Source organism: Chiloscyllium punctatum, chromosome 18 (assembly GCF_047496795.1).
Source record: "Chiloscyllium punctatum isolate Juve2018m chromosome 18, sChiPun1.3, whole genome shotgun sequence".
NCBI lineage: Eukaryota > Metazoa > Chordata > Chondrichthyes > Orectolobiformes > Hemiscylliidae > Chiloscyllium > Chiloscyllium punctatum.
Window position 1 is genome coordinate 82,918,949 of NC_092756.1, and position 25,225 is coordinate 82,944,173.

At 43.9% G+C, this 25,225-nt stretch overlaps 1 protein-coding gene across 1 annotated transcript in view; it reads left to right on the top strand.

Annotated features, from left to right (window-relative positions):
* Nucleotides 1-25,225, top strand: part of LOC140489252 (peripheral myelin protein 22-like) — a 50,230-nt gene that overhangs the window by 13,330 nt on the left and 11,675 nt on the right. Inside the window, exon 2 of the mRNA XM_072588599.1 lies at nucleotides 22,741-22,862. Coding sequence (XP_072444700.1) covers nucleotides 22,785-22,862 — 78 coding nt within the window. The 5' untranslated portion in view covers nucleotides 22,741-22,784. The remainder of the gene's footprint in view (nucleotides 1-22,740; nucleotides 22,863-25,225) is intronic.

Sequence of the window (25,225 nt, forward strand, 5' to 3'; positions counted from 1 at the left end):
AGCAAAGATATTAAATTTTGAAAGACAAGCATCTTGCTCAAATCACGTTGTAAACCTTCCAATTCCCCAAGTGCCTTTAAGAAGTAATTAGGAAAGGATGACCTGAAGGCATCAATGATAGGTGTGTTGCAATTGAAGAGTACAGAGTTTAAGTAAGAGCACAAGATGGTACTCTACAGAGTGAATAGTCGTTCCTAAGGAAAAGAGAAAACAGATGTTTCTGTTCATTGCTCAGACCTTTTTGAATACAGGAGTTGGGATGTTGAGATTATACAGGACATTGGTGAGGCCTCTTCTGGAGTACTGTGTCCAGTTCTGGTCTCCCTGCTTATAGGAAGGATGATATTAAGCTGGAGAGGGTTCAGAAGAGATTTACCAGCATTTTGCAGGGCATGGAATATTTGAATTATAAGGAGAAGTTGGATAGGCTGGGACTTTTTTCTCTAAAATGTAAGAGGTTGAGAGGCGACCTTTATAGAGGTTTATAAAATCATGAAGGGTGAATCATTAGGTGAATGGGTGGGGGAGTTCAATACTAGGGGGTATATTTTTAAGGTGAGAGGAGAAAGATTTTGTTTTGTTTTAAAAAAAGGCATGGGGGCAATTTTTGTGATTTGTGCTTAGAATTAACTTCCAGAGGAAGTGGTGGATGTGGATACAGTTACAACACTTAAAAGTCATTTTAAATGAGTACATGAATAAGAAATGTTTGGGGGTGGGGCGGAAGGATACGGGCCAAGCACAGGCAGGTGGGACTAGTTTAGTTTGGGATTATGGTTGGCATGGACTGGTTGGACCGAAGGGTCTGTTTCCATGCTGGATGACTCTCTAGGACTGTAAGTGCATCTGTGTAAGCTATCAGGGAATTGAGTCTAGTCTGAAGAAGACCAGAGAAATGCACTACTGGATAAACCTGAAAAATGAGATTACAGGATCAAATCAGCCTCTAATAAATACCAAATTAAAGAGCCGCTTATGACAAGTGGCATCTCAGCAGACCATGGATGAAGTTTGAAGCAAAGCTCTCCACTCCCTTACAGGAGCTGCTTATCTTGTTACCAGCTATTATTCTGCGTGCTGGGAATTCAACTTTTGTCACTGAATACTGGTGAGATTATAGATATGAGATAACGCACTTTAGTCATTATGGTATTCTAAACATTGTGATGAGTGACTCAAATATTCAGTTGAAAACTTCAGCCACTTCCTAAGCAGCTAGGAAATTTAACAGCCTATATCATTGTCAAATGGAAAGGCAAGGTAGCATCAAAACAAAATCCAACATGGGACTTGTACAAGGCAATCCTTGAGTGAAGAACATACCTAATTGAAGATGTACAAAGTAATCTCGTTCAAAGATGAATGTCATGTTAAAAGCAAACTACTCTAAGAGCCAAACAAAACTTATTGAAGTTGTAACGGACCTGAATGACATTAAAGTCAAGGTGAAATGTTCGATAACCAAATTTTACTTCGGGTCTATTGGGGAGCAAGTTAGTGTGCATATGTTTAATGCTGTTGGTAAGCCAATGTAATAACTTATCAGAATGGCCATCAGTTCCAGTAGTGGTTCATTCTTCAGCATTGCAGGAAGATTAGTAATAGCAGTTACTGTCAGTAGTGCTCCTCAAATGAATTATATTCCCCAGAGATGGAACACTACACCAGGAGATGCCAGATACCTGAAGGACAACAATGCACGTGCATACCTTTCTGCAAGACCTGCATGATTCAAAGATACTGCATGTGTAGAGACTGGTTGGTTGATTTTAAAGTGGGACAGATTAGAATGAACAACTTTGTGAGTGAATTATCTTCCTTGACTGTGGATATCAGAATTTTTACTGCAGATGGCAGTTGTGATGACACTATTGTTTTAAGAGGTACATTTTGTCCTTTTTTATTTAATGGAGTTTGGTTCAGAAATGTCCAATGGTATGCTCAAAGCCAAAAAAGCAAAAAGCTTTGGAATTTTTTTAGTTAGAACAATAGGGGCAGGTCAAGCTCCCACAAAGCCAGGAGTTTGAGTTTGAACTTTCTGCATTTGGGGTCTTGAAGCCAGATGTGGAAGCTCTGGGATGTACCCTTCTCTGTTAAGAGTTAAAAGCTGGGGTTCTCTTCCTGCTGCTAGAATTGTGTGTTTATGGGATTTACTACATTGGAACAGTTGCTGTATAGCAATTAATCTAAAAGTCTGTGAAGTTTTTCAATAGAATTCAATTATTCTGTTTCTTCTTCCTGATTGTATTTTAACTGTGGTGCATGAATAAAAAAGTGTTTTGCTTCAAGCCTGGTAGGTTTGCATCCAGAATGCAACATCTGCCTTTAAAACAAAAAAAAAATCAGGGTCTAGGTTTTCTCTTTGACATATTTTGAGGGGGTATGATCTAGTCCATAACTAATTTGGTGCTCTTTGTCAGGATATTCCACCTTGGTTTTAGGATTATTGGACTCCAAGGCAGTGAATGATGAGTATTGGTGGTTTTTATTTTGGGCATTGCATTTGGTTGGTTGGTTTTAAACAGGGTGTGCCTTGGCTCTTCCAGTCATTTGAGTTTCCTGGAGCTGGAAGAGGTCACTTTGGAAGTTTTGCAGAATGTGAGCAAGGCAAAACTTTCAGAATTGATAAACAAGTTGGAGTTGCCTGCCTTTTGAGGAAAGGGGGAATAATTGTGGCAATAACACAACATTGTACAATTGCTAGGAATGCAATCAGAACAATTGGAGATGACTAAATTTCAATTGCAAATGAAGCAGTTTGAATTAGAGGCAAGGGCAAGAGAAACTGAAATTAAAACAGTTTTACTTATTAAAAACAGGAAAAATGACCCTGGCAGAACAAAAAGAAAAGGAAACAATGGCCCAAAGAGAGAGTTTTTGAACTTTGAAGGTTGGAATTGAAAACTCAGTCAACTTAAAATGGCAGAGGTAGAGGTGGAAGACCGAAGTAGTGATAAAAACACTGATGAAAAGCAATGTTATTGTTGCCAAAAGCCTGGTGGGATCTGTTTAAGTATGTCCAAGCGTTGCTCAAGTTCAACAAAAAGGATGTAGAAGCCTTTTGTTTGTTTCAATTGAGAAAGTGGTTTAACAAACTAAATGGATTCTGACTTTCTGGGTATTGTTGATCCAAACCAAGTTGGCAGGGAGAGTTAGTGAGGTATTTGCATCGTTACCTGGGACGTATCTGACGAGGTGGGAGAAAAAGCCATCGTATGTGCATATGAGCTTATGCCAGAGGCCTACAGACAATGTTTTAAGAATTTAAGGAGGGAACTTGGTCAAACGTACATTCTGAGTTTGAAAGGATCAAACAAAGTAACCTTAGGTGGACAAGGGCATTGAAAATATATCCGAGCTATGGCGCTATTAGAGAGACACTACTTTTTGGAGAAGTTTGAAATTCACTTCCTGAAGTAGAATCATAGAATCGCTGCATCAAGTCCACACCGATCTTTTTGAAGAGCATCCTACCCAGATCCACCCCCATCTCTGTAACCTTGCACTTCCCAGGGTTAATCCATCTCGCCTGCACACCCTCCGATACGGTGAGCAATTTGGCACAGCTAATCCATCCCTAGCCTGCACATCTTTGGACTGTCGGAGGAAACCGGAGCGCCTGGAGGAAACCCATGAGGACGCAAGAATGCCTGTGTGGAGTTTGCACAGTCACCCGAGTGTGGAATGAAACCTGGATCCCTGGCTCCATGAGGCTAACCGCTCAGCCACTCTGCTGTCCCTATAGTGAGAACTCCTGAGGAAGAGCAGAGACTTCAGACTGCCAAATTAGCAGGGGAAATCCTAGTTGATTAGTATTGGTTCCTAAGTCAAAGTTCAATTTCTGACATCAATTTCAATCAGAGGGTGAGAAATCTGGGAAAAGAGAAATCCTCCGAGATTGTGATGGAAAAGGAGATCTAATAGTTTTCCATAGGGTAGAAAGGAAACTCATGGGGGGAGGAGAAACGGAAAAGGCCAGGTGTTTTCACTAATAAAGTAGGCCACATGAAGTCACAGTGTTGGTGATTTAGAAAATGCACTGCGAAGATAGTTATGGGAAAACAGGATAAGACAGTGAGTTTTTCTCTTCCTTCTGCTGGACTGGCATGTGGGATAATCTATTTGCCTTTGCAAGAGTGTGGGATGTTACTGTATTGGAACAGTTGCTGTCTTGTAATTCTGTTAAGTTTAAGTTATTCTGAGAAGATTTGTCACTCAAGTTGAGGTTCTGGATGTAGGTTTTCTTGCTGAGCTAGAAGGTTCGTTTTCAGACATTTCATCACCGTACTGGGTAACACCTTCAGTGAGCCTCCGGGTGAAGATGTTACCTAGTGCGGTGACGAAACATTTGAAAACCTTTTCAGCTCAGTGAGCAAACCTACACCCAGTTGTTATTCGGAATCTATCTTTTTGTTTGTATTTTAACTGTAGTGTTTTGAGTTTTTGCTTCAAGCCTGGTAGTTCGACCAATCGAATTGCATCTGGACCTCAATGCCTCGCATTTGCTTTGTTTCATTTTAAAGGGTGGGGTTAAGGTCTTGTCCGTAATGCAGTGCATGTACTTTCCTGCTCTTGCCTCTCCTCCTTCCTCCCTCCCTCCCTCCCTCCCTCCCTCCCTCCCCCCCACACCCCCCCCCCCCCCCTCCCCCAAAATGAAAGGGGGATCCTTGGAGAAACACAATTATACATAAAACTATGGCAGGCTAGCTCATATATTAATGACCTTTTAACCTTTGCTGCAATGTGCTTTTGCATTTAATGGCTGCCACAAATTTAAACACAAGGCCAGGTGATTATTGTTTTTAAATATAAGGAAAAAGAGCGGAAATGTCCCAGGGTAAATAAGGGAAAAATGATCTCCAATCTTTAATCAGTTTTTATACTGAAAGCAGGCCAAAAGATCAAATTGGCCATGTAAACACTAACTGTTGCTCCATTTTATAAGACGCAGTCTCCTTCTGTAGTCAAGGACTTTTTATTTATTTTTTAAAAAATTCTGTGGAGTATCAGTACACGTACTAGATCAACCAGCAATGCGTTCCAGAGGGTTGCTCCACTGGGAAATTAAGAACAGCCTACACATGCAGCTTGAGTATTAATTTTCCAGATTGGTGTGTCATAAGGGAAAGCATATGAGATGTAACTTTGACATTAATAGTCATATACTGTCAAGATTAAGAGAAAAATGGAAGGGCTGTATAGGAGCACAGTAATGTAGAGATCAGTTTTCTGTACATTTAATGTGTCAACAAAAGAGTTACTTAGAATCTCTGATTCAAACAATCGTCAACCTTGGATGCAGTAGGAACAGAGATGAGGCAGACCCAAAAAGGAACAGTCTGGTTTGGGATACGTCCAGGATAAAGCAGCCTTCCTGATTTGGCACCACATCCGCCACTGATGCTCAGTAACAGCAATATGCTGTCTACAAGATGCACTTCAGAAATTCATCAAAAATCCTTAGACAGTACCTTATCAAACCCGCAATCACTTCCATCTGGAAGGACGAGGGCAGTGGAGCTAACGTTTCGGGTCGAGTGACCCTTCATCTGAACCTTTCCTTCGAGTTCTGTAGAATGTTCACTTTACCCACGACATTAAGTCTGAGTTCTCTCCACGGGTGCTGCCAGATCTGCTGAGCTTTTCCAGCAGCTTCCATTTTTGTTTCTGATTTTTAGCGTCTGCGGTTCTTTTGGTTTTTAAGTGAAATCTAGAAACACATCATCCTCTGCACTTAATCAAAAATAAAAGTCACCTCAGCATCTAACAGGACCTTGATTGGATGGGCTAATGGTTTGAGGATTGGCAGATGGAGTTTAATTTAGATAAATGTGAGATGCTGCATTGTAGTAAGGCAAATCAGGGCAGGGCATATACACTTAATGATAAGGTCCTGGGAAGTGTTGCTGAACAAAGAGACCTTGGATTTCCTTGAAAGTAGTCGCAGGTAGACAGGATAATGAAGAAGGTGTTTGGTATATTTTCCTCTCTTGGTCAGTGCATTGAGTATAGGAGTTGGGAGGTCATGTTGCAACTGTACAGGACGTTGGTTTGCCACTTTTTTGGAATATTGCGCGCAATTCTGGTCTCCCTTCCATAGGAACGATGTTGTGAAATTTGAAAGGGTTCAGAAAAGATTTACAAGGATGTTGCCAGGGTTGGAGGGTTTGAGCTATGGGGAGAGGCTGAATAGGTTGGGCTGCTTCTCCCTGAAGTGTCAGAGGCTGAAGGGTAACCTTATAGAGGTTGTAAAATGATGAGGGGGCATAGGTAGGGTAAATAGATAAGGTCTTTTCCCCAATGTGGGGGAATCCAGAACTAGAGGGCATAAATCTACGGTGAGAGGGGAAAGACATAAAAGAGACCTGAGGGACAACTTCTTCGCACAGAGAGTGGTGCACGTATGGAGTGAGCCCCCAGAGGAAGTACTGGAGGCTGGTACAACTACAACATTTAAAAGGCATCTGGATGGGTATATGGATAGGAAGGGTTTGGAGGAAAATGGGCCAAATGTTGGCAAATGGGACTAGATGAATTTAGGATATCTGGTCAGCACGGATAAGTTGGACCGAAGGGTCTGTTTCCATGCTCTACATTTCTGACTCTCGCCCTCTCTAAACTATCTTCTGCCTTTTTAACTTGAATCTGTGACCCCTGGTTCCTGAACCCTTTGCCAAGAGAAACAGGATCTTACTGTCCACTCTGTCCCTCCCCCTCACAATTCTGTCATGTCTCTGCTTGGCCTTTTCTTTTTCCAAGGAAAATACGTAGGAAGTGGAGTAGAATTAGTCTTGTTGTCTGTCCTTTTTTTGTGTGTTTCAGTTATACTGACACTTGCAAGACATGGTGGGGGGCTGTGCTTACCTCTCCTTTTTAGGGAAGAAAGCCAGTCTTTAGGAAAGCAACAGAAACCTAAGGACCCCTCCACCCCCCCCTCCCCATCTTGTTCTGACACAACTATTTTATAATGCAGCCCAGACAAGTTCTCTGTGTATAACATAGCATCCTTGTTCTATGTTTATATAGCACCTTTCTCATGTGATAAAATATCCTGAGGCTGTTTGCAGAATTATCATTAACTCAGTACAAAAAGAAAGACAAATTAGGTTATCCTATCTCTTGGACTCATCTTTATAGGACGACCAAGAGAGATTCTTTGCCAGGGCTTTTAGATCTCCAGCTAGTGGACAGACCAAGTGTGCAAACTTTCATTTGGGAGTACTGCCTTTTAGTGTCTTACAAATACCACTGGTGTGAAATGCTATTGGATATAGCACCATGTCTCAGTCCGAAAATTTGAGGTCAATGAAGCTCCCTTAAGGGAGATGGTGAGGAAGCTGCTACCATGAAACAGCTTCTGATGACATCCACTTCAGCGTTCAAGGACATTCAGCCTCTGATCTTCAGATAGACATCCTCCAAGATGGACTTTGGGACATGCAGCAATGCTTTGCTTTGCCAAACACAAGCCGATCAGTACCCGTGAGAACTGCCTCAACTGCGGTCCTGGATTTATGTCACACTAGAGGTGACCCAAACACAGTATATCCACTCTTGCTCTCGCACGCTTGCTCTCACGTGCGTTAATTCCCTCACGCGTGCGGGCTCTCTCTATCAGGCGCACACACAATCACATGCATACTCTCTCACACACACACTCCTTCTCAAATGCACTCTCTCATGCGCGCACACATTCATATAAATCTATGGGGTGGATTTGCATGTGCAGATTAGAATTTGCAGATACATATTAGTTATTCAAAACCTGCACCTCCATTCTAACCGATTTTTAATAGCCAACTAGGTTTGTTCAATACGTTTGCGTATGTTGTATGACTCTTTGATCTTTTAGTATAAATTCTATGTCCAATGTATTCTCTCTAACTGCCTGAGAAAGGAACAGGGGGTCCAAAAGCTTGCAGTTTCAATAAACCTTTTGGACTATAACCCAGTGTTGTGTTTTTTGACTTTGTCCACCCCATCTCCATGTCAATGCCATTAGACAGCTTTGCCTTGACTGAGGGCAGTAACATGAGTGTGCACGTTCTTCGAAGGATGAACCAAAATATAGAGGTCACTATTTTCCTCCATTTAGACTTGTTTAGATTCCAATCTCTTTTCCAGTCCAAGGGAAGGCAATTTAGGGATGCAAAGCTCCTGAGAATTGGTTAGTGTGATGTGCAGCTCGTTGCCAAGGTAAATATTCCCTCCAGAGCACACAGTAGTGTACATGAGGTGGTGATAGGATATATTGGAGAGAGTGATTACATTGCCTATGACAGTGATGGAAGCCATGTGTGGTACTTGAGTTCCCTACAGCACTCTTGTGACTAACAGCTGTACAGGTGTTGGCCATTGTCCTGTTTTTAATAAACAAACATTGGCCTGCTCCACATGTCTCCATATTATTCTTACACTGGGATTCTGGTCTTCTCCCCGACTTGGTGAGATTAGACCGGTTCTGTCACACTTGTCTGTCACCTCTCTGACTCAAACATCAACATTCACTATCACAGATTTAACTTTTGGCAAAGTTTAGGTTGTGGGGGGTGGTGGGGGGGGGGGCTCTTCTTGCCACTTCTACATGTGATCTGATATTGCACCTCCACGCTGGTCTCGTATGTACAGCAAATATACTGTAATGATATTTATACTAAAATATACGTACATTTGTGATAATCATACAGCACGGAAATAAATCCTTTTTATTCCAACCAAACCACGCCGACGATAATTACAAACTAAACTTGTCCCACCTGCCTGCACTTGACTCAAATCCCTCCAAACATTTCTTATTCATGTACTTGTCTGAATGTCTTTAATGTTGTTGTACCTGAATCTACCACTTCCACAAAAAGTTTTTAGTCCACACATGAATCAATGCTTTTCTTAAAAAAAAAAGTGCCCCTCGTCTTTAAGTTCCTCTCCTCTCAAGTTAAAAATCTGACCCATGGTTTTGAAATCCCCCATCCTAGGGAAAAGACACCTACCATTCACCTTATCTATACCCTTCATGATTTTATTAACCGTATGTGCTTGAAATTAAAAGGATTTAGATTAGATTAGATTCCCTACAATGTGGAAACAGGCCCTTCAGCCCAACTAGTCCACACCGACCCTCCGAAGAGTAACCCACCCAGACCCATTTCCCTCTGACTAATGCACCTAACACTATGGGCAATTCAGCACGGCCAATCCACCTGACCTGCACATCTTTGGACTTGTGGCATTATTTTGCCTTTTAAGTGAAATTGTACCTCAGGAGATCATACAAACCGATGTGGTTTGCAGATGTGCTGTTTATAATGTTTGTTTCTCTTCTGGACCCAGTTCCCATTGCAGGTACTTGATTCTGCCTTCAATGCTGGCATTGTAATGTATTCATGAGGAAGTGCTGTTCTTTCGTAGATATTATCTTTTTGGAACAAAGGCTTGAACTACCTCCATGGTGGGATAACTCACATCCTGCTATGTCACTCTGAAGAATAGCAGAGGAGTTCTCCCCAATATCCTAGGCCAACGTTCAACCTTCAAGCAATGTCCGTAAAATAGCTTTATTGGATAGTCGTCATGTTGCTGTTTGTGATCATTTACTGTGTGTGTGTGTGTGTGTGTGTTGGGCAGGGGGCACAGGTAGGAGGGGAATGCAGCACTTTCTGAAATACAAGTGTCTGTGTGTTTCAAAAGGACTTTGACTGCAAAATGTTCAAAAGTACTTTTGAAACACAGCCACCTGTATTTCAAAAAATGCAGCATTGTTTGAGATGTTATGAAGGAACTTACATTTTTATAGTACTTTTTCCACACCGATTGTGTGGCTGTTAAGCCTATCTCTCTAAGTGACTTCTAAAAAAAAAATCAACGGGCTGTGGGTGTTGCTCGCAAGGCCAGTACTTGAACTGAGTGGCTTGCTCGGCTATTAGATTAGATTAGATTAGATTAGATTTCCTACAGTGCGGAAACAGGCCCTTCGGCCCAACAAGTCCACACCGACCCGCCGAAGAGCAACCCACCCAGACCCGTTCCCCTACATTCACCCCTGACTAATGCACCTAACATTACTGGCAATTTATCAAGGCTAATTCACCTAACCTGCACAACTTTGGACTGTGGGAGAAAACTTGAGTACCTGGAGGAAACCCACGCAAACACTGGGAGAATGTACAAACTCCACACAGACAGTTGCCCGAGGTGGGAATTGAACCCAGGTCTCTGGCACTGTGAGGCAGCAGCGCTAATCACTGAGCCGCCCAGAGCTTGTGTAGACCAGGCCAGGTATTGGATTAGTGGTGCTGGAAGAGCACAGCAGTTCAGGCAGCATCCAATGAGCAGCGAAATCGACGTTTCGGGCAAAAGTTCCAGCACCACTAATCCAGTATTTGGTTTCCAGTATCTGCAGTTATTGTTTTTACCTCAGGTATTGGATGTTAGTGAACCAGAAGGGTTTTCACAATGATCAATGATAGCAGTCATTGTCACCATGATCTTCAATTCCAGATTTATTCATTTGAATTGAAATTCCCAAAGCTGTCAGGATAGGATTTGAACCCTCTGCCCTAGAACTGTAACCTGGGCTTCTGGATTACAAGGAGAAAGTGAGGACTGCAGATGCTGGAGAGTCAGAGTCGAGAGTGTGGAGCTGGAAAAGCACAGCAGGTCAGGCAGCATCTGAGGAGCAGGAGTTTTGAGCATAAGCCCTTGGTCATCCCTGATAAAGGGACTTGAAGCCCGAAATGTCAATTCTGCTGCTCTAGATTACCAGTCCAGTGACATCACTGCCATGTCACTGTTTCCTCCAAATCTCTAAATGGGAGCCTGAATTACTTCACCGATTTGTGGAGATGACAGCTTGAAGCGATTGTGAAGTATCCAGTTATCTATGGGAAGTGGGTGTCTAATACAAGAGCAAGGTTGCTGAGTGAGACTTTCCAGATATCATAGTCACCGTCTGCTTTGTGTTGCTGTGAGAGTGGTACAGATTTGAATGGAATGTTCAAAAGCGTTCGGGTATGCTTAAAAAGGGGGAGGGAGAGAGAGAGCTGGGAGAAAAGAGCAGTTGAGCAGCACGAAGAGTCAGTACGGGTTTGATGGGCTGAATAAACTCCTGAAGTGTTTGGTTTTTATAGCTTCAGGGCCAGTCTGATAGCTTGACAAGCTGCATGCAGTGATCTAGAGAATATTTTGCTTTATACTTTGTTCTTTCAGACATTATCTTGACGGAGAGAAACCCTGAAGTGAGCAACACCATATCCACTCCTGTCCTATAACCCACTGACTGTGACACAGGCTCCTGCCCTCTCAAGTGGATATAAAAGATCGGTTTTGGTTCTATTTTCAACAGGAGTTTCCCTTGCCAACACACCTGTCTCAAGCAACTCCTAGAATCCCTGCAGTGCGGAAATGTAAGAATTTGAAGCAGGAGTAGGTGATATATCCCTTCAAGTCCATTCTACCATTTAACATGACCATGATGGATCTTATCCTGGTCTCCACTCCACACTCCTGCCTGCTCCCCATAATTAATTTATTCCTGCTTTTCATCAGAAACCTATCCAGTTCGTTCTTGAATCTGTTGATTTGATTCTGCCTCCACTGCACTCTGGGGTAGTGAGTTTCACACGTTCACAACCCTCTGGGAGAAGGAGTTTCTCCACATCTGTTTTGAATCTACCTCCTCTCTCACTCTATATCTATGACCTGTCGTTTGAGACTGTCCCACAACGGATAGCATCTGTTCAATGTCTACCTTATCAATCCCCTTTGGCACTTTGTATTCCTCAATCAGATACACCCCCTCCCCCTACTCAGTCTTGTGAACTCCAGCGAGTACAAGCCCAAACTATTCAACTGCAAGAGCCATTCAGCTCACCAAATCTGCACCAAAGGGTATCCAACCCAGACTCAGCCCCTTACGCTATCCCCGTGACTCTATATTTCCCATGGCCAATCCACCTAACCTGCACAACTTTGTACGTGGGCACATTCTCCCAGTGTCTGCATGGGTTTCCTCCCACAGCCCAATCACCCGAGGTTGGAATACAACCTGGGTCCCTGGTGCTGTAAGGCAGCAGTGCTAACTGTTGAGCTGTGGTGCCATCCATGTTCCACAGAACAGATAGTCTGTCTGGTCATTCTTCTTCAAGGTTTTTATGAGATCTTTCACTGCAAAGATTTGGTGTCAGGTCCGATTCTGTTATCGAGGCCACATTTCTAAAGCAGTATCTTCAGACTTGCTTGAAGTCATGAGGAAGCTGAGCTTGTGTTGTTGGAAAGGTCCAATCAGTCATTGTCAGAAATCTTTTACATTCTTGTGGTTTGGCTTTGTGGTCTTGCCTTCTGCGTTTTCCCCCCCTACCCCAATGCCTCTTTTCTTAACATTTGCGTCCCCTTGGTGTGATACAGCTGTTACCCTGAACATCATATCCAGAGTAGCACTTCTAGTAATTGATAAACTACAAACCAAGGTTTCATCTACAGATCTATTTCTGCTGCTGGGGGACTGTAGGACAAGGAGGGTGCAGATACTATTTTTATTTAAAAAAAAATCTTGAGTAAAATTAGGAATCCATACTGCGTACAAACGCTAGTAGAAATTTGGAACGCCTTCCCTGAAAAGGAATTGATGCTAGATCAATTAATTTTTAAATCTGAGTTTTTATTTTTGTAACTAATGGGACCATGGTGGGTATGTAGATATTATGTCACTGGTCAGACGTGATCTTATTGAATGGAGGTGTAGTCTTGAAGAGCTGTTGGGCCTCTTCCACTTCCTACATTCAAGTTTCACCCCAACCCAAAATACAAGGTCCTGTATCATTACTTGCTGCAACAACACTTTTCCCAAAATTCCCATATTTTCCCAAAGGGGTAACTTCACTTCTAAAACTTCTGAAAATAGAGATTCCAAAAGCGTTGCAACCTGAATGGCAAATTTTGCAGTAAAATTCAACTTGTTCCTACAGTGTGTTCCATTCAGTACCTTTTTATTTGTTTGTCACCTGTACCCTATTATGAGATTGTTATCCTGCATGTGTGTGCCAAAGAGTTACACATGAGAAATGTACAGAGGGTGAGGAGGAAACACTTCAGTCTGACCACCTCCATTGTAATCAAATCCAGATTAATGATTGAGTTAGACCACTGTATTCCTGAACTCAGACCATGGGTTAATGGCTGTCAGAAATCATTTGCAAGTGAAATATTCTATTCAAAATTCTTTCCAATGCAGCAGCCTTCAATTGGACTAGAATTACCGACTGCTTTTATCCGCAGGGCTTCAGCACATCTTGTGATTTCCATTCCGTCTCTCCTAGTCCTCAATTGCAAATTTTGCTGTTCTCTGTTGGATTTCACTTCCTTTTTGATTTCTTTTCAGTCGTTTGCATTTGAATAAGTCTTGATTTTCAAATACATTAAAACCAAAGTCCTGCAGATGCTGGAGATCCTGAAATAAAGGAGCAAAGTGCTGGAGAAACTTAGCAGGTTTGGCACTATTATGAAGGAAGAATGTTTTGAATCCAATGTGACTCTCTGTTTGGAATTTCATCTGTTGATGTACAGACCTTGATTAAGCAATTCATTGGGAAGAGAGTTAAAAATCACACAACACCAGATTATAGTCCGACAAGTTTAATTGGAAGCACACTAGCTTTCGGAGCGACGCTCCTTCATCACTTCCACCTGATGAGACGGAATGGAAATCGCAAGATGTGCTGAAGCCCTGCGGATAAAAGCAGTCAGTAATTCTAGTCCAATTGAAGGCCACTGCATTGGGAAGAATTTTGAATAGAATATTTCACTTGCAAATGATTTCTGACAGCCACTAACCCATGGTCTGAGTTCAGGAATACAGTGGTCTATCTCCATCATTAATCTGGATTTGATTACAATGGAGGCGGTCAGACTGAAGTGCTTCCTCCTCACCCTCTGTACATTTCTCATGTGTAACTCTTTGGCACACACATGCAGGATAACAATTCCATAATAGGGTACAGGTGACAAACAAAAAAGGTACTGAATGGAACACACTGTGTAGGAACAAGTTGAATTTTACTGCAAATTCTGCCATTCAGGTTGCAACGCTTTTGGAATCTCTATTTTCAGAAGTTTTAGAAGGAAGTTATCCCTTTTGGGAAAAGTGTTGTTGCAGCAAGTAATGATACAGGACCTTGTATTTTGGGTTGGGGTGGAACTTGGACTATAACCAGGTGTTGTGATTTTTAACTTTGTACACCCAAATCCAACACCGGCATCTCCAAATCATTGGGAAGAGAGGCTGTGTTTATTGTAAACACCACTAGGTGGTGCAAAGAGAACACATTCCCTTTGTCAGATCCCAACACTATTTGAACTCACCACCTTCCAATAGGGTGGACAATAGTAGTTGAAGAGAGAAGACACTCATCCCTGGCCTTCCCATCTCCCAAAACCCCACCTTGTACCTTCCACTTGGTCACTTCCATGCACCCCATCTTGCATTCCCACCCAGCCTTTATCCTAAGCCCACTGGAACTCCAGCTTTGGTAAAGACAAGAAAATATGTTTTTTTGAATGGAAGTTGTAGTAATTAGAATCAGGTGGTTCTTGCTGACTGCAAGATCCTTGACTGGGTTGTTAACCTAGACCAATCAGGAAGCCCTAGTTGACCAATAAGCAGGGGATTTTGAATCTCATCCATTCAGGGTAGTGACTGCGAGCTGGCTGGCTGGCCACACTCAGTGTGCTATGTTTGTGTAAATACAGGATGACTTGGTGACGGGATACTGGCCTCTGTGCAGTTATTTCAGAATTTATGCCCATATTTATAGTCATGGCTTTATTTCAGTTATACAGACTCCATAAAACTTTCATCCCACTGATTAATAGCACCCCATATTCATACAACCAATTCACACCCAATCAATTCACAGTGTATCTACCACCTTTTTCCTTCAAACCCTTGATCTCCTTCAGATAATAGCTGATGATAACAGGTCCCCTCTTCTAAATGTGTATATATATTTATTAATACCATCAGCATATTTATTTTTATGTTTTTTTTACATTAAGATTCCAAGCATTCTTTTTCCAGTATGTCCAGTAGTTACCTATAACCCCTTTATGAAGCAATCTGCTAGTGATGTTTCTCCATTCGGAGAGTCCTCTGTTTTCAAGCTGCAATATTCATCATGAGTCTTTTCTCACTCTCCCATTTCGTTGAGTGGATGTTATCATGGTTGTAACTTGTCAATGTAGCCCCTTTTTAGAATTGAATTCCCAAAGCTTTTTTGCGACGAAAATGCCTTTCTGTCACCACGCTAAGAGCAAGGGTTTCTGCTACTTTTACTATTCCTTTTGAGCTTCTCAAACCGAAGGGTGACATTTCTCACAAGGGGAAAAAAAAACCCTCCTGCATTTGAGGACGCGTCAGAGAGGCATAAGGAGCACCTCTAAAAATAACTAGTTTCATGTTCCAGCCACCTTCTAATATAGTCATAGAGTTGTACAGCACAGAAACAGACCCTTCATTCCAGCCAGTCCATGCTGATGATGATAATTGCAAAATAAACTTGTCCCACCTGCCTGTGCTTAGGCCTACATCCTTCCAAACATTTCTTATTCATACTTCTGTCCAAATGTCTGTTAAATGTTGTAACTGTATTTGCATCCATCATTCCATCTGGAAGTTCATTCCACACGTGAACCACCTTCTGTGTAAAATTTTTTAAAAGTTGCCTTTCATGTCCTTTTTTAAAAATATTTCTTTTCTCACGTTTAAAAATGTCTTTTCCCCCCGCCCCCCCAGTCTTTGAAATCCCCTGCTCTAAGGAAAAGATATCTGCCATTCGTCTTTTCTATATTCCTCCCGACTTTAAAAACCTCTATAAGGACCCCCCCCCCACCTCATACACTCCAGTGAAAAATGTCCCAGCCTATCCAATATCCCTTATTTGGGCGGCTTGGTGACTCAGTGGTTAACAGGGACCTGGGTTTGATTCCAGCCTCGGGTGACTGTCTGTATGGAGCTTGCACATTCTCCTTGTGTCTGCGTCAGTTTCCTCCCACAGTCCAAAGATGTGCAGGTTGGGTGAATTGCCCATGGTGTTCAGAGATGTGCAGGTTACGTGCATATGTCGGGGGTACATGTAGAATAATAGGGGAATGGGTGTGGGTGGGTTATTCTTTGGAGGGTCAGTGTGGACTTGTTGGCTGAATGGCCTGTTTCCATTCTACTCTATTCTATCCAGCCTCTACCAATAACCCAAACCTTCCATTCCTGGCTAATCTTTCCTGAACCCTCTTCAGCTTAATAATGGTCTTCCTATAACCGAGACAAGAACTGGACACAGTCCTCCAGAAGAGGCCTCACCAACATCATGTACAACCTCAACTCGACGTCTTAATTCCTGTACTCGGAGGTCTGAGCAATGAAGGCTTCTTAACTACCCTGTCTACACATGGTGATGTAGTTATCGAAACATCAAAACAGCGTACTCCATTTTAAATTCTTTCAATTTTATTTCACTCAAATAATACCTTCCTCTTTGGAATGTGTTGCTGTCGTACCCAACTCTCTCTGTGGCATCTGGCCTTGTTTGGGTGTCCAGCAGTCTGGTTAGACTTTGTGATTCATCCATTTCAACTTTGGAAGCAATTATAATTTTTCCTGAGGCCCTACTTTCACTATTAATAATGAGCTCAACACTCTCTCTCTCTCTCTCTTTTCCAAATAAGATTGCAAATGCAAAGTGATACTTGATCCATTCTGTTTGATTCCCAATGCAACATGCTTAAAAGCCTGACTTGCAATTTTGAATTCTGCTTTAAGCCCATTTATCCCAATGGTTTCCAATTCATTGCTCCCACCCCATGAAAAATTATCTACAGGCATCATAAAGATGCCTGTAAGTTGCTCCACATGGTGCCAGTAAAACCTGGTATGGTCTGCTTTTAACTGAAGATAGCCCAATCTTAATCCAGTGGGCCTTACTGAGAAGTACCAAACTCTAGAGATATCACATTAGTTGACAGATGCATGTTTGTTTAACTTTGTGTCCTGGCAATATTTGGTGCCTCTTTTGAAAAAGCACTTCCCTTTTAAGCTGATCTCCCTGTAGAAATTCAGCTTTAACATTAATGATCGATACTCTCACAAGCATCTGTTGCTTACTAAGCCATGAAACATTTCAAAGTTGTTTTTCCAGTCATCAGTATAGGAATCTATTCTTACGCCCAGTTCCCAGATTTTCTGCAAAAACCTTGTGCTGCTAGACTTGCTTTCACCTTATAAGTTTTATCATGAGACTCCTTTTCCAAACAGATCCACCTCTGGGTTAGAGCTGGTTGTTTCTTTTATAAAACTTTTAAAATTCTTGTTTGGCATCTTTTTGTTAACTTTATCTTCTAGTTTGCTCATGCCCTCTTAAGACTTTCCAAATCACATGGGCTTTGCTCCTGATATGGACTGAATTTCTTGATCTTGTTGAGTTACGCCCACTAACTTGGTATCTTTTTTTATTTTCTGAACTGTTCAAAAATTCATCATTGCTCTTCCCTGGGTTCGTTCACTTCCAGATCCACTGTTCGAGCTGACATGGCATTTTTCCTGCCTTCCATTTTCATCTTTCCGATCCATGGGCCTATCTGCCCGAAATAACTGCAAAGGCCACACTGATCCTCCAAAGAGTATTTCCCCCACACCCCAATCCCTGTAACCTCGCATCTGCCATGGCTACCCCACCTAGCCTGCGTACCCCTCAACACAATGGGCAATTTAGCATGGCCAATCTACCTCACCCACACATCTTTGGACTGTGGGAGGAAACTGGAGCATCTGGAGGAGCCTGCCCACAGACAAGGGAGAGAACGTGCAAGCTCCACACAGACAGTTGCCTGAGGTTGGAATCGAACCCAGACCCCTGGCGCTGAGGCAGCTGTGCTAACCACTGAAAGTGGGTTGCACAGATGTTCACGCTAATGCGGAAGTAGCTACTCTCTTGTGTTTTTGAGGAGCGGAGACGTTTTATTGGTGTCTGTGCTGCTGCCATCGAGTGAACTGATTTGGTTTAGTGGGACCAGGACTCCGAAAATCTCTCTTGAGATGACTATCTACTTCTTTCACAGCAGCACCCAGTAAAGGAATGCTTCCACATCCGAACCTTGGGTGTGGGCTTTAAGGTGCTTACGAAGGGCTTAAGTTTGTTTACACTTGCACACACTTTCTCCCCACCCCCCAGTTTCGTTGAGTACTGGATTCTATAGAGATTGGAATCCTATCTTGTCTAAAACCAGCTCCTTGTAGTGGCAGGGTATGTTGCCAGATGTTGGGAAGGCAGTCTTCCCATCATTGAAGGGCATATGCCCAATGTAGACCAAACATGAGATAAGGTGGTGGGTTTTCTTGTCTGAAGTGAGGTGGCACCCCACTGTGGATGAGGGATGTGGTGAGTCACCTTTTGAAGAAAATCGAGGGAAGCCTCCCTGGTCTCTAACCGATGTCCAAACACCGCTTTCTGCTCCTGTATCCAGTCCCTGTTTTGAGGATCTTGCTGTACCACAGCCAGCAGCTACCCCAGGTCTGTCGCTCGCAACACTACAGACTGTTCCGATTGGTCAAAGGAGTTGCCGAATTGACATTTCTTTCCTTTGTTTTTCTGTTGTTCTTGCTTCATGTTGTGACATAATTTGAACTCGATACCTAAGTTAATCAATTTTCATCGCAGAATTTGACACGGCATTTACGCATGTGGGTGGTTGTTGTGTCATAGCCATAGGGCAATATTCTTGGTTGTGGCTGACCCATCGTTCTGTGGGTCTCGGACACTGCTGACTCTCTGGACAGTTCCTGTTATGAATATTGACTGGTGTCCACAGTAATCTTTTGAAGCATCTGTTAAATTAATTCCAAACTATTAAAATCTAATCCACCCTCCTCTGCCAGCAATTAGTCAGTGTGTGCAGTGAGATCTAGTACACAGCTGTAGTATTTACATATGTATTTCCATTTCAGTTGCAGCTTAGATAATGGGGAGAACACCAGCTGTATTGTTGGTAGTGTCAGTTATTCATATTCATAGAATCTGTACAGTGCAGAGAGAGGCCATTCATTCCACTCTTATTTCTTATGGTCTTAATTTGCACCAACCATCTGAAGATCATTCCTCCTCTTTCCCGCTCCCCCCCCCCCCACCTCAATCCTCCCCATAATCCCGCATTTACCATGGCTCACCCAACTAACCTGCACATCTTTGGACTGTGGGAGGAAATGGGTGCATCTGCATGAAACCCAACTGCATCTGCATCATATTGCATCTGACATCCGTTGCTATAACAGTGATGGGCATGGCAAGATGGATGGATGGAGTTATGGTCTAGCTATCCAACCATTGTCCAAGCTGCACAGTCTGGCTTGTTAGTGGAAGACCCTTGAGCCAAGGGCCCCCTCTTGCTCCGAATGCGATCTGACGTGTGGGGTGTAGTTTGAAGGTGTGGGAGCGTGTTATGCAGCAGCTAACACTCGGGGTTCAGGCAGACCAGGAAATCCTGTCCCTCCTGCTGACCATCGTAGGCATGTCGGAGGGATTTACAGATCAATAATCTGTCTGCTTGGCTGTGATGTGACAATGGTTCTATGATCATGGAGTACTGAGTTAGTGCTTGAACCCAGAGATTCTGGTCCAGAGATAGGGGCATGCCACTGTGTCACAATTGAATTGAATTTATTGTCACGCACTGAGGCATAGTGAAAAGTTCTGTCTTGCGAGCAATACAGGCGGATCAGAGTTAAGTAGCATAGATAGTAAATATTAGGTAAACAGTGGCAAAAACCAAAATGCAGGTACAGGCGAATGTTAAGAGTTTGAGAGTCCATTCAGTATTCAAACAACAGTAGGGTAGAAACTGTTTCAAAACCAACGGGTGTGTGTGTGTGTTCAGGCACACCTGATGGTAGAGGTTGCAGAAAAGCATTGCCAGGGTGAGATGGATCTTTTGAGAATGCTCACAGCCCTTCCTTGACAGCAGGCCTGGTAGATGGATACGATAGATGGGAGGTTGGCCTTTGTAATTATCCAGGCCGAGTTCACCACTCTCTGTAACTGTCTCCGATCTTGAATGGTACAGTTGCCATACCAAGTAGTGATCCATCCAGACAGAATGTTCTCGATGGTGCACCTATAAAAGTTGACAAGGGTATTCACCGTCACGCCAAATTTCCTCAGCTGCCTGAGGAAGAATAGACGTTGTTGGGCCTTTGTAACCAGAGCATCCACATGAAGAGTCCAAGCAAACTTGTTGAGGATGACCACTCCCAGGAGCTTGATGCTCCCCACTCGTTCCACCCTCTGTGCTGTTAATGTGTAGGGAGGCATGAGTAACATCCTGCCGAAAGTCAATAATGAGTTCCTTGGTTTTGCCAGCATTGAGAGCTAGGTTGTTCTCGGTGCACTATTTTTCCAGATCTTCCATTTCCTGTCTGTAGTATGTTTCGTCGCCATCTGAGATTCGACCAACGATGGTGGTGTCATCAGTGAACTTGTAAATAGCATTAGCCTGGTATTTGGCAACGCCATCATGGGTATACAGTGAGTACAGTAGGGGGCTAAGTACGTACCCCTGGGGGGGGGGGGGGGGGTGCTCCAGTGTTGAGTGTTAGTGAGGATGAAATATCGTCCCCAATCTTCGCTGATTTGTGGCCTATGGGTCAGGAAACTAAGGATCCAATTGCAGAGAGTGAGGCTTAGTCTGAGATCATTAAGGTTAGAAATCAGTCTCGAGGGGATAATAGTGTTGATTTATAGTTCAGCCTTCAATAAGTAGGATTCTTGGTGTTGAGAAGTTCTAGGGAGGTGTGAAGGGCATGTGATATGGCATCTGCTATGGATCTGTTGGTCCGATAGGCAAAATGGAATGAGTCAAGAGTTGTGGGGAGGTTGGAGTTGATTAATGCCGTGACCAGACTTCATGACCACTGAAGTTATGGCCACTGGGTGGTAGCCATTGAGACATGCCTCATGAGCCTTCTTGGGTATAGGGATGATGTTGGCCTCTTGAAACAGGCAGGGACAGTGGCCTGCTGCAGAGAGGTTGAAGATGTCTGAGAAGACCTCTGCCAGTTGATCTATGTGCACGGCCTGGTACTGCATCTGGTCCCATTGCTTTCCTTGGATTTGCACGAATGAATCTGACCTCCTGATGCAGTGACTGTTGTGATAGGTTCATCAGGACTTGTCGGAATAGGTGTTATCTCTCCACCGGAATTCTGCTCAAAATGAGCATAGCAGGCGTTGAGACAATCTGGGAGGGATGTGCCATCATCTGCTATCTTGCACTGTCTCCTTTAAAACCTGTGATGTCATTCAGTCCTTGCCATAGTCGCCGGGTGTCTGTCTGGGTCTCCAGTTTGGATCGTTATTGGTCCTTGGCTGTCTGGCTCTGTGAAGATCGTACTTGGATTCCTTACATTTGAGTGGGTCTCCTGATCTGAAGGCCTCACACCTGGTTTTTGACAGGTTTTGTATGTCCTGATTCATCCAGGGTTTCCTGTTGGGGAAACACCCCCCCCCGGATTGACTTCCTTGGTATGCAGTCCTCCACACACTTGCTGCTAAAGTCTGTGATGGTGGTGGTGGCGCAGTCCATCCAAGGTACCTGCGGACTGTTTGAACATAGGCCAATCAGCCGATTCTAGACAGCACCAGAGTTGATCCTCTGCCTCCTGCGACTAGCACTGAACCTGTATCCACGAGGCGGGCGGGGGGGGTCTCCTGCTTGAGCTTCTGCCTGTAAGCCGGGAGAAGAAACACAGCATTGTGATCGAAGTTCCTGAAATGAGGGCAGGGGATGGAGCGGTAGGCATCTTTTCATAGTGGTGTAGCCGTGGTCTAAAATGTTTGGGCTCCTGGTGGGGCAGGTAATGTTCTGGTGGTACTTGGGCAACACCTTCCTCAGATTGGCTTGATTGAAGTCACCAGTTACAATAAACTGGGCCTCGGGGTGTTTCTCCCTCTACTGCCTAGATATAAAATGGTGGCTTCCCTGTGCTTGTTGGATGTTACCTGGGATTTTGGCAAAGGCTCACTCAGTCATGGTTTGTTTACCAGACCTGGAAAAGTTGACAAAGCACAGACTGGGTGAATGCTTCACAGAACGCCTGCGTTCTGTCCGCAGAAAAGACCCCAGGCTTCCAGTTGCCTGCCCTTCCAACACCCCACCCTGTTCCCTAGCCGGCATCTCTCTCTCTGGCTTGCTGCAGTGCTCCAGTGAAACTTAGAGCAAGCTGGAAGAACAGAGCCTCATTTTCCATTTGCGAACTCTATAGCCATCTGGACTCAATAGAGTTCAACAATTTTAGGGCTTGACACACCTTCTCCCATGCTCTTAGCCTAACTCCCACATACCAGGTCTTGTTGTCACATGGTCTGCTATTACACACAACCCTTCTGTTGGCCACTGTCCCCATTTGTAGTTATTCAGTCTCCCAGGCGAATCGTTATCCATTCCCCTCTCAGTCCAACCGTTCTTTCTCTTTTGGGCTCTATCATTACTCCCTTCCCCCACCCTATCTTCTGCGTTTTTAAAAAAAATCCTTTTTTCCTAGCTGTCATTAGTTCTGATGACAGGTCAGTGGACCTGAAATGTTAACTCTGATTTCTCTCCCTAGATACTGCCAGACCTGCTGAGCTGTTCTGTTTCTGGAATTGGCCTAATCTGTTCCATTCCACAGCTGTGTGAATTGACCTGAACGTGTTCTCTTCTTCACAGCATTACTCTCGGACTCTGTTTGAAGACAACTCCTTGAATCCATCATGCTGCTGTTGCTAACCTCGATCTTCCTCCTGCATCTGACTGCCATCATTCTCCTCATCATCTCCACAGCCCACAATGTAAGTTTGGAATCGCCTTTGCTCTGTGATGTGACTGGACAGCAAGAAGCATCAGCCCCTACAGGGAGGAGGGGAAGAGTCAGCTGGACAGATGTCCAGCTGGGAGATGGTCCCACCTCTTGGCGTCCACAGTAGAGTCTAAATAAACTTGTAAATAGCATTGGTCTGATATTTGGCAACGCAGTCATGGGTATACAGTGAGTACAGTAGGGGGCTGAGTACGTACCACTGGGGGGGGGGGGGGAGCTCCAATGTTGAGTGTTAGTGAGGATGAATTATTGTCCCCAATCTTCACTGAATGTGGCCTGTGGGCCAGGAAACTAAGGATCCAGTTGCAGAGAGTGAGGCTTAGTCCGAGATCATTAAGGTTAGTAATCTGTCTCGAGGGGATAATAGTGTTGATTATAGTTCAGCCTTCAATAAGTAGGATTCTTGGTGTTGAGATGTTCTAGGGAGGTATGAAGGGCAAGTGATATGGCATTTGACGTGGATCTGTTGGTCCGATAGGCAAAATGGAATGGGTCAAGAGTTGTGGGGAGGTTGGAGTTGATTAATGCCGTAACCAGCCTTTCAAAGCACTTTGTGACCACTGAACTTAGGGCCACTGGGCAGTAGCCATTGAGACATGCTGCACGAGCCTTCTTAGACACAGGGATGATGGCCCTCTTGAAACAGGCAGGGACCCCAAACTCTGGAAACTGGGTCCAACTACCATGTAGAAACATTGCTGTTTTTTAATCAGTCGAGCATGTGGTGCTGGAAAAGCATAGCAGGTCAAGCAGCATCTGAGGAGAATCGCCTGATGAAGGACTTTTGTCCGAAACGTCAATTCTCCTGCTCCCCGGATGCTGCCTGACCTGCTGTGCTTTTCCAGCACCACACTCTCAACTCTATAATCTCCAGCATCTGCAGCCCTCACTTTCGCCTCTTAATGATCCCAGCCTTCTCTTGTAAGCTGATGCATCCATTATATGGCTGTTGTGTGAAGTGAGTTCACCCTTTCAGGTCTTACCTACATCACATGGTGTGCTCTTCCCATCAGAATTGGAAGGACCGGGCCTGGGAGGAGCTAACTAGTATTGGACTTTGACCTAAAAATGTTGCATTTTCCCTCTTCCCAGCACTCCCTCTTCTGTAATGTGAACTGTTTTTAAAACATCAGTATTTATTTCCCTGAGCGGCAGATGGAGTCTAATTCGGATTATTGTGAGGTATTGCAGTTTGGTAATTCAAACAAGGGCAGGACTTATGGTGGGACCTTGAATAGTGTCATACAACAGAGAAACGTAGGGTTCAGGTTCATAATTCTTTGAAATTTGCATCATAGGTATACGGGGGGGCGGGGGGGGGGTGGGGTCAAGGCGCTCAGCCTGCTTGACTTCATTGCTCAGACCTTTTGATTATCAGAGCTAGGACGTCATGTTGAGGTTGTCAAGGACATTAGTGAGGCCTCTTCTGGAGTGCTGTGTCCAGTTCTGGTTGCCCTGTTATAGGAAGGATGTGATTAAACTGGAGAGGATTCAGAAGAGATTCACAGGATGTTACTGGGAGTGGAACGTTTGAGTTATAAGGAGAGGCTGGATAGACTGAAATGACATCACCAACCAGTCGCGGTGACTCAGTGGTTAGCACTGCTGCCTCACAGCGCCAGGGTCTCTGGTTCGATTCCAGCCTGTGGCAACTGTTTGTGTGGAGTTTGCACATTCTCCCCACGTCTGCATGGGTTTCCTCCGGGTGCTCCGGTTTCCTCCCACATTCCAAAGATGTGCAGGTCAGGTGAATTGGCCATGCTAAATTGCCCATAGTGTTAGGTGCATTAGTCAGAGGGAAATGGGTCTGGGTGGGTTACTCTTCGGAGGGTCGGTATGGACTTGTTGGGCTGAAGAGCCTGATTCCACACTGTAGGGAATCTAATCTAATCTAATCTAGAGGGCATTGGTTTAAGGTGAGAGGGAAAGATTTAAAAGGGACCTAAAGGGCAACTTTTCTACACATAGGGTGATGCATGTATGGAATGAGCTGCCAGAGGAAGTGGTGGAGGCTGGTACAGTTACAACATTTAAAAGGCATTCTGGATGGGTATATGATTAGGAAGGGTTTAGAGGGATATGAGCCAAATGGGACTTGATTAATTCAGGATATCGCCTGGGCAAGTTGAACCAAATTGTCTGTTTCCTCTCTGCCTGACTCTCTGCCCATGAGGATAGGAAGAAGGGATCCTGGGAGGAGGTAACTAGTGTTGGACATTGACCTAAAAATCTGCGAGTCCCCTCCCCTCCCCCACTTCCTTGGATTAAAAAGGTGGTTGAGCTCCCTTCCGATTACTCCTCGGGAGTTTTCAATTCTTCCGGATTACAGCCCAT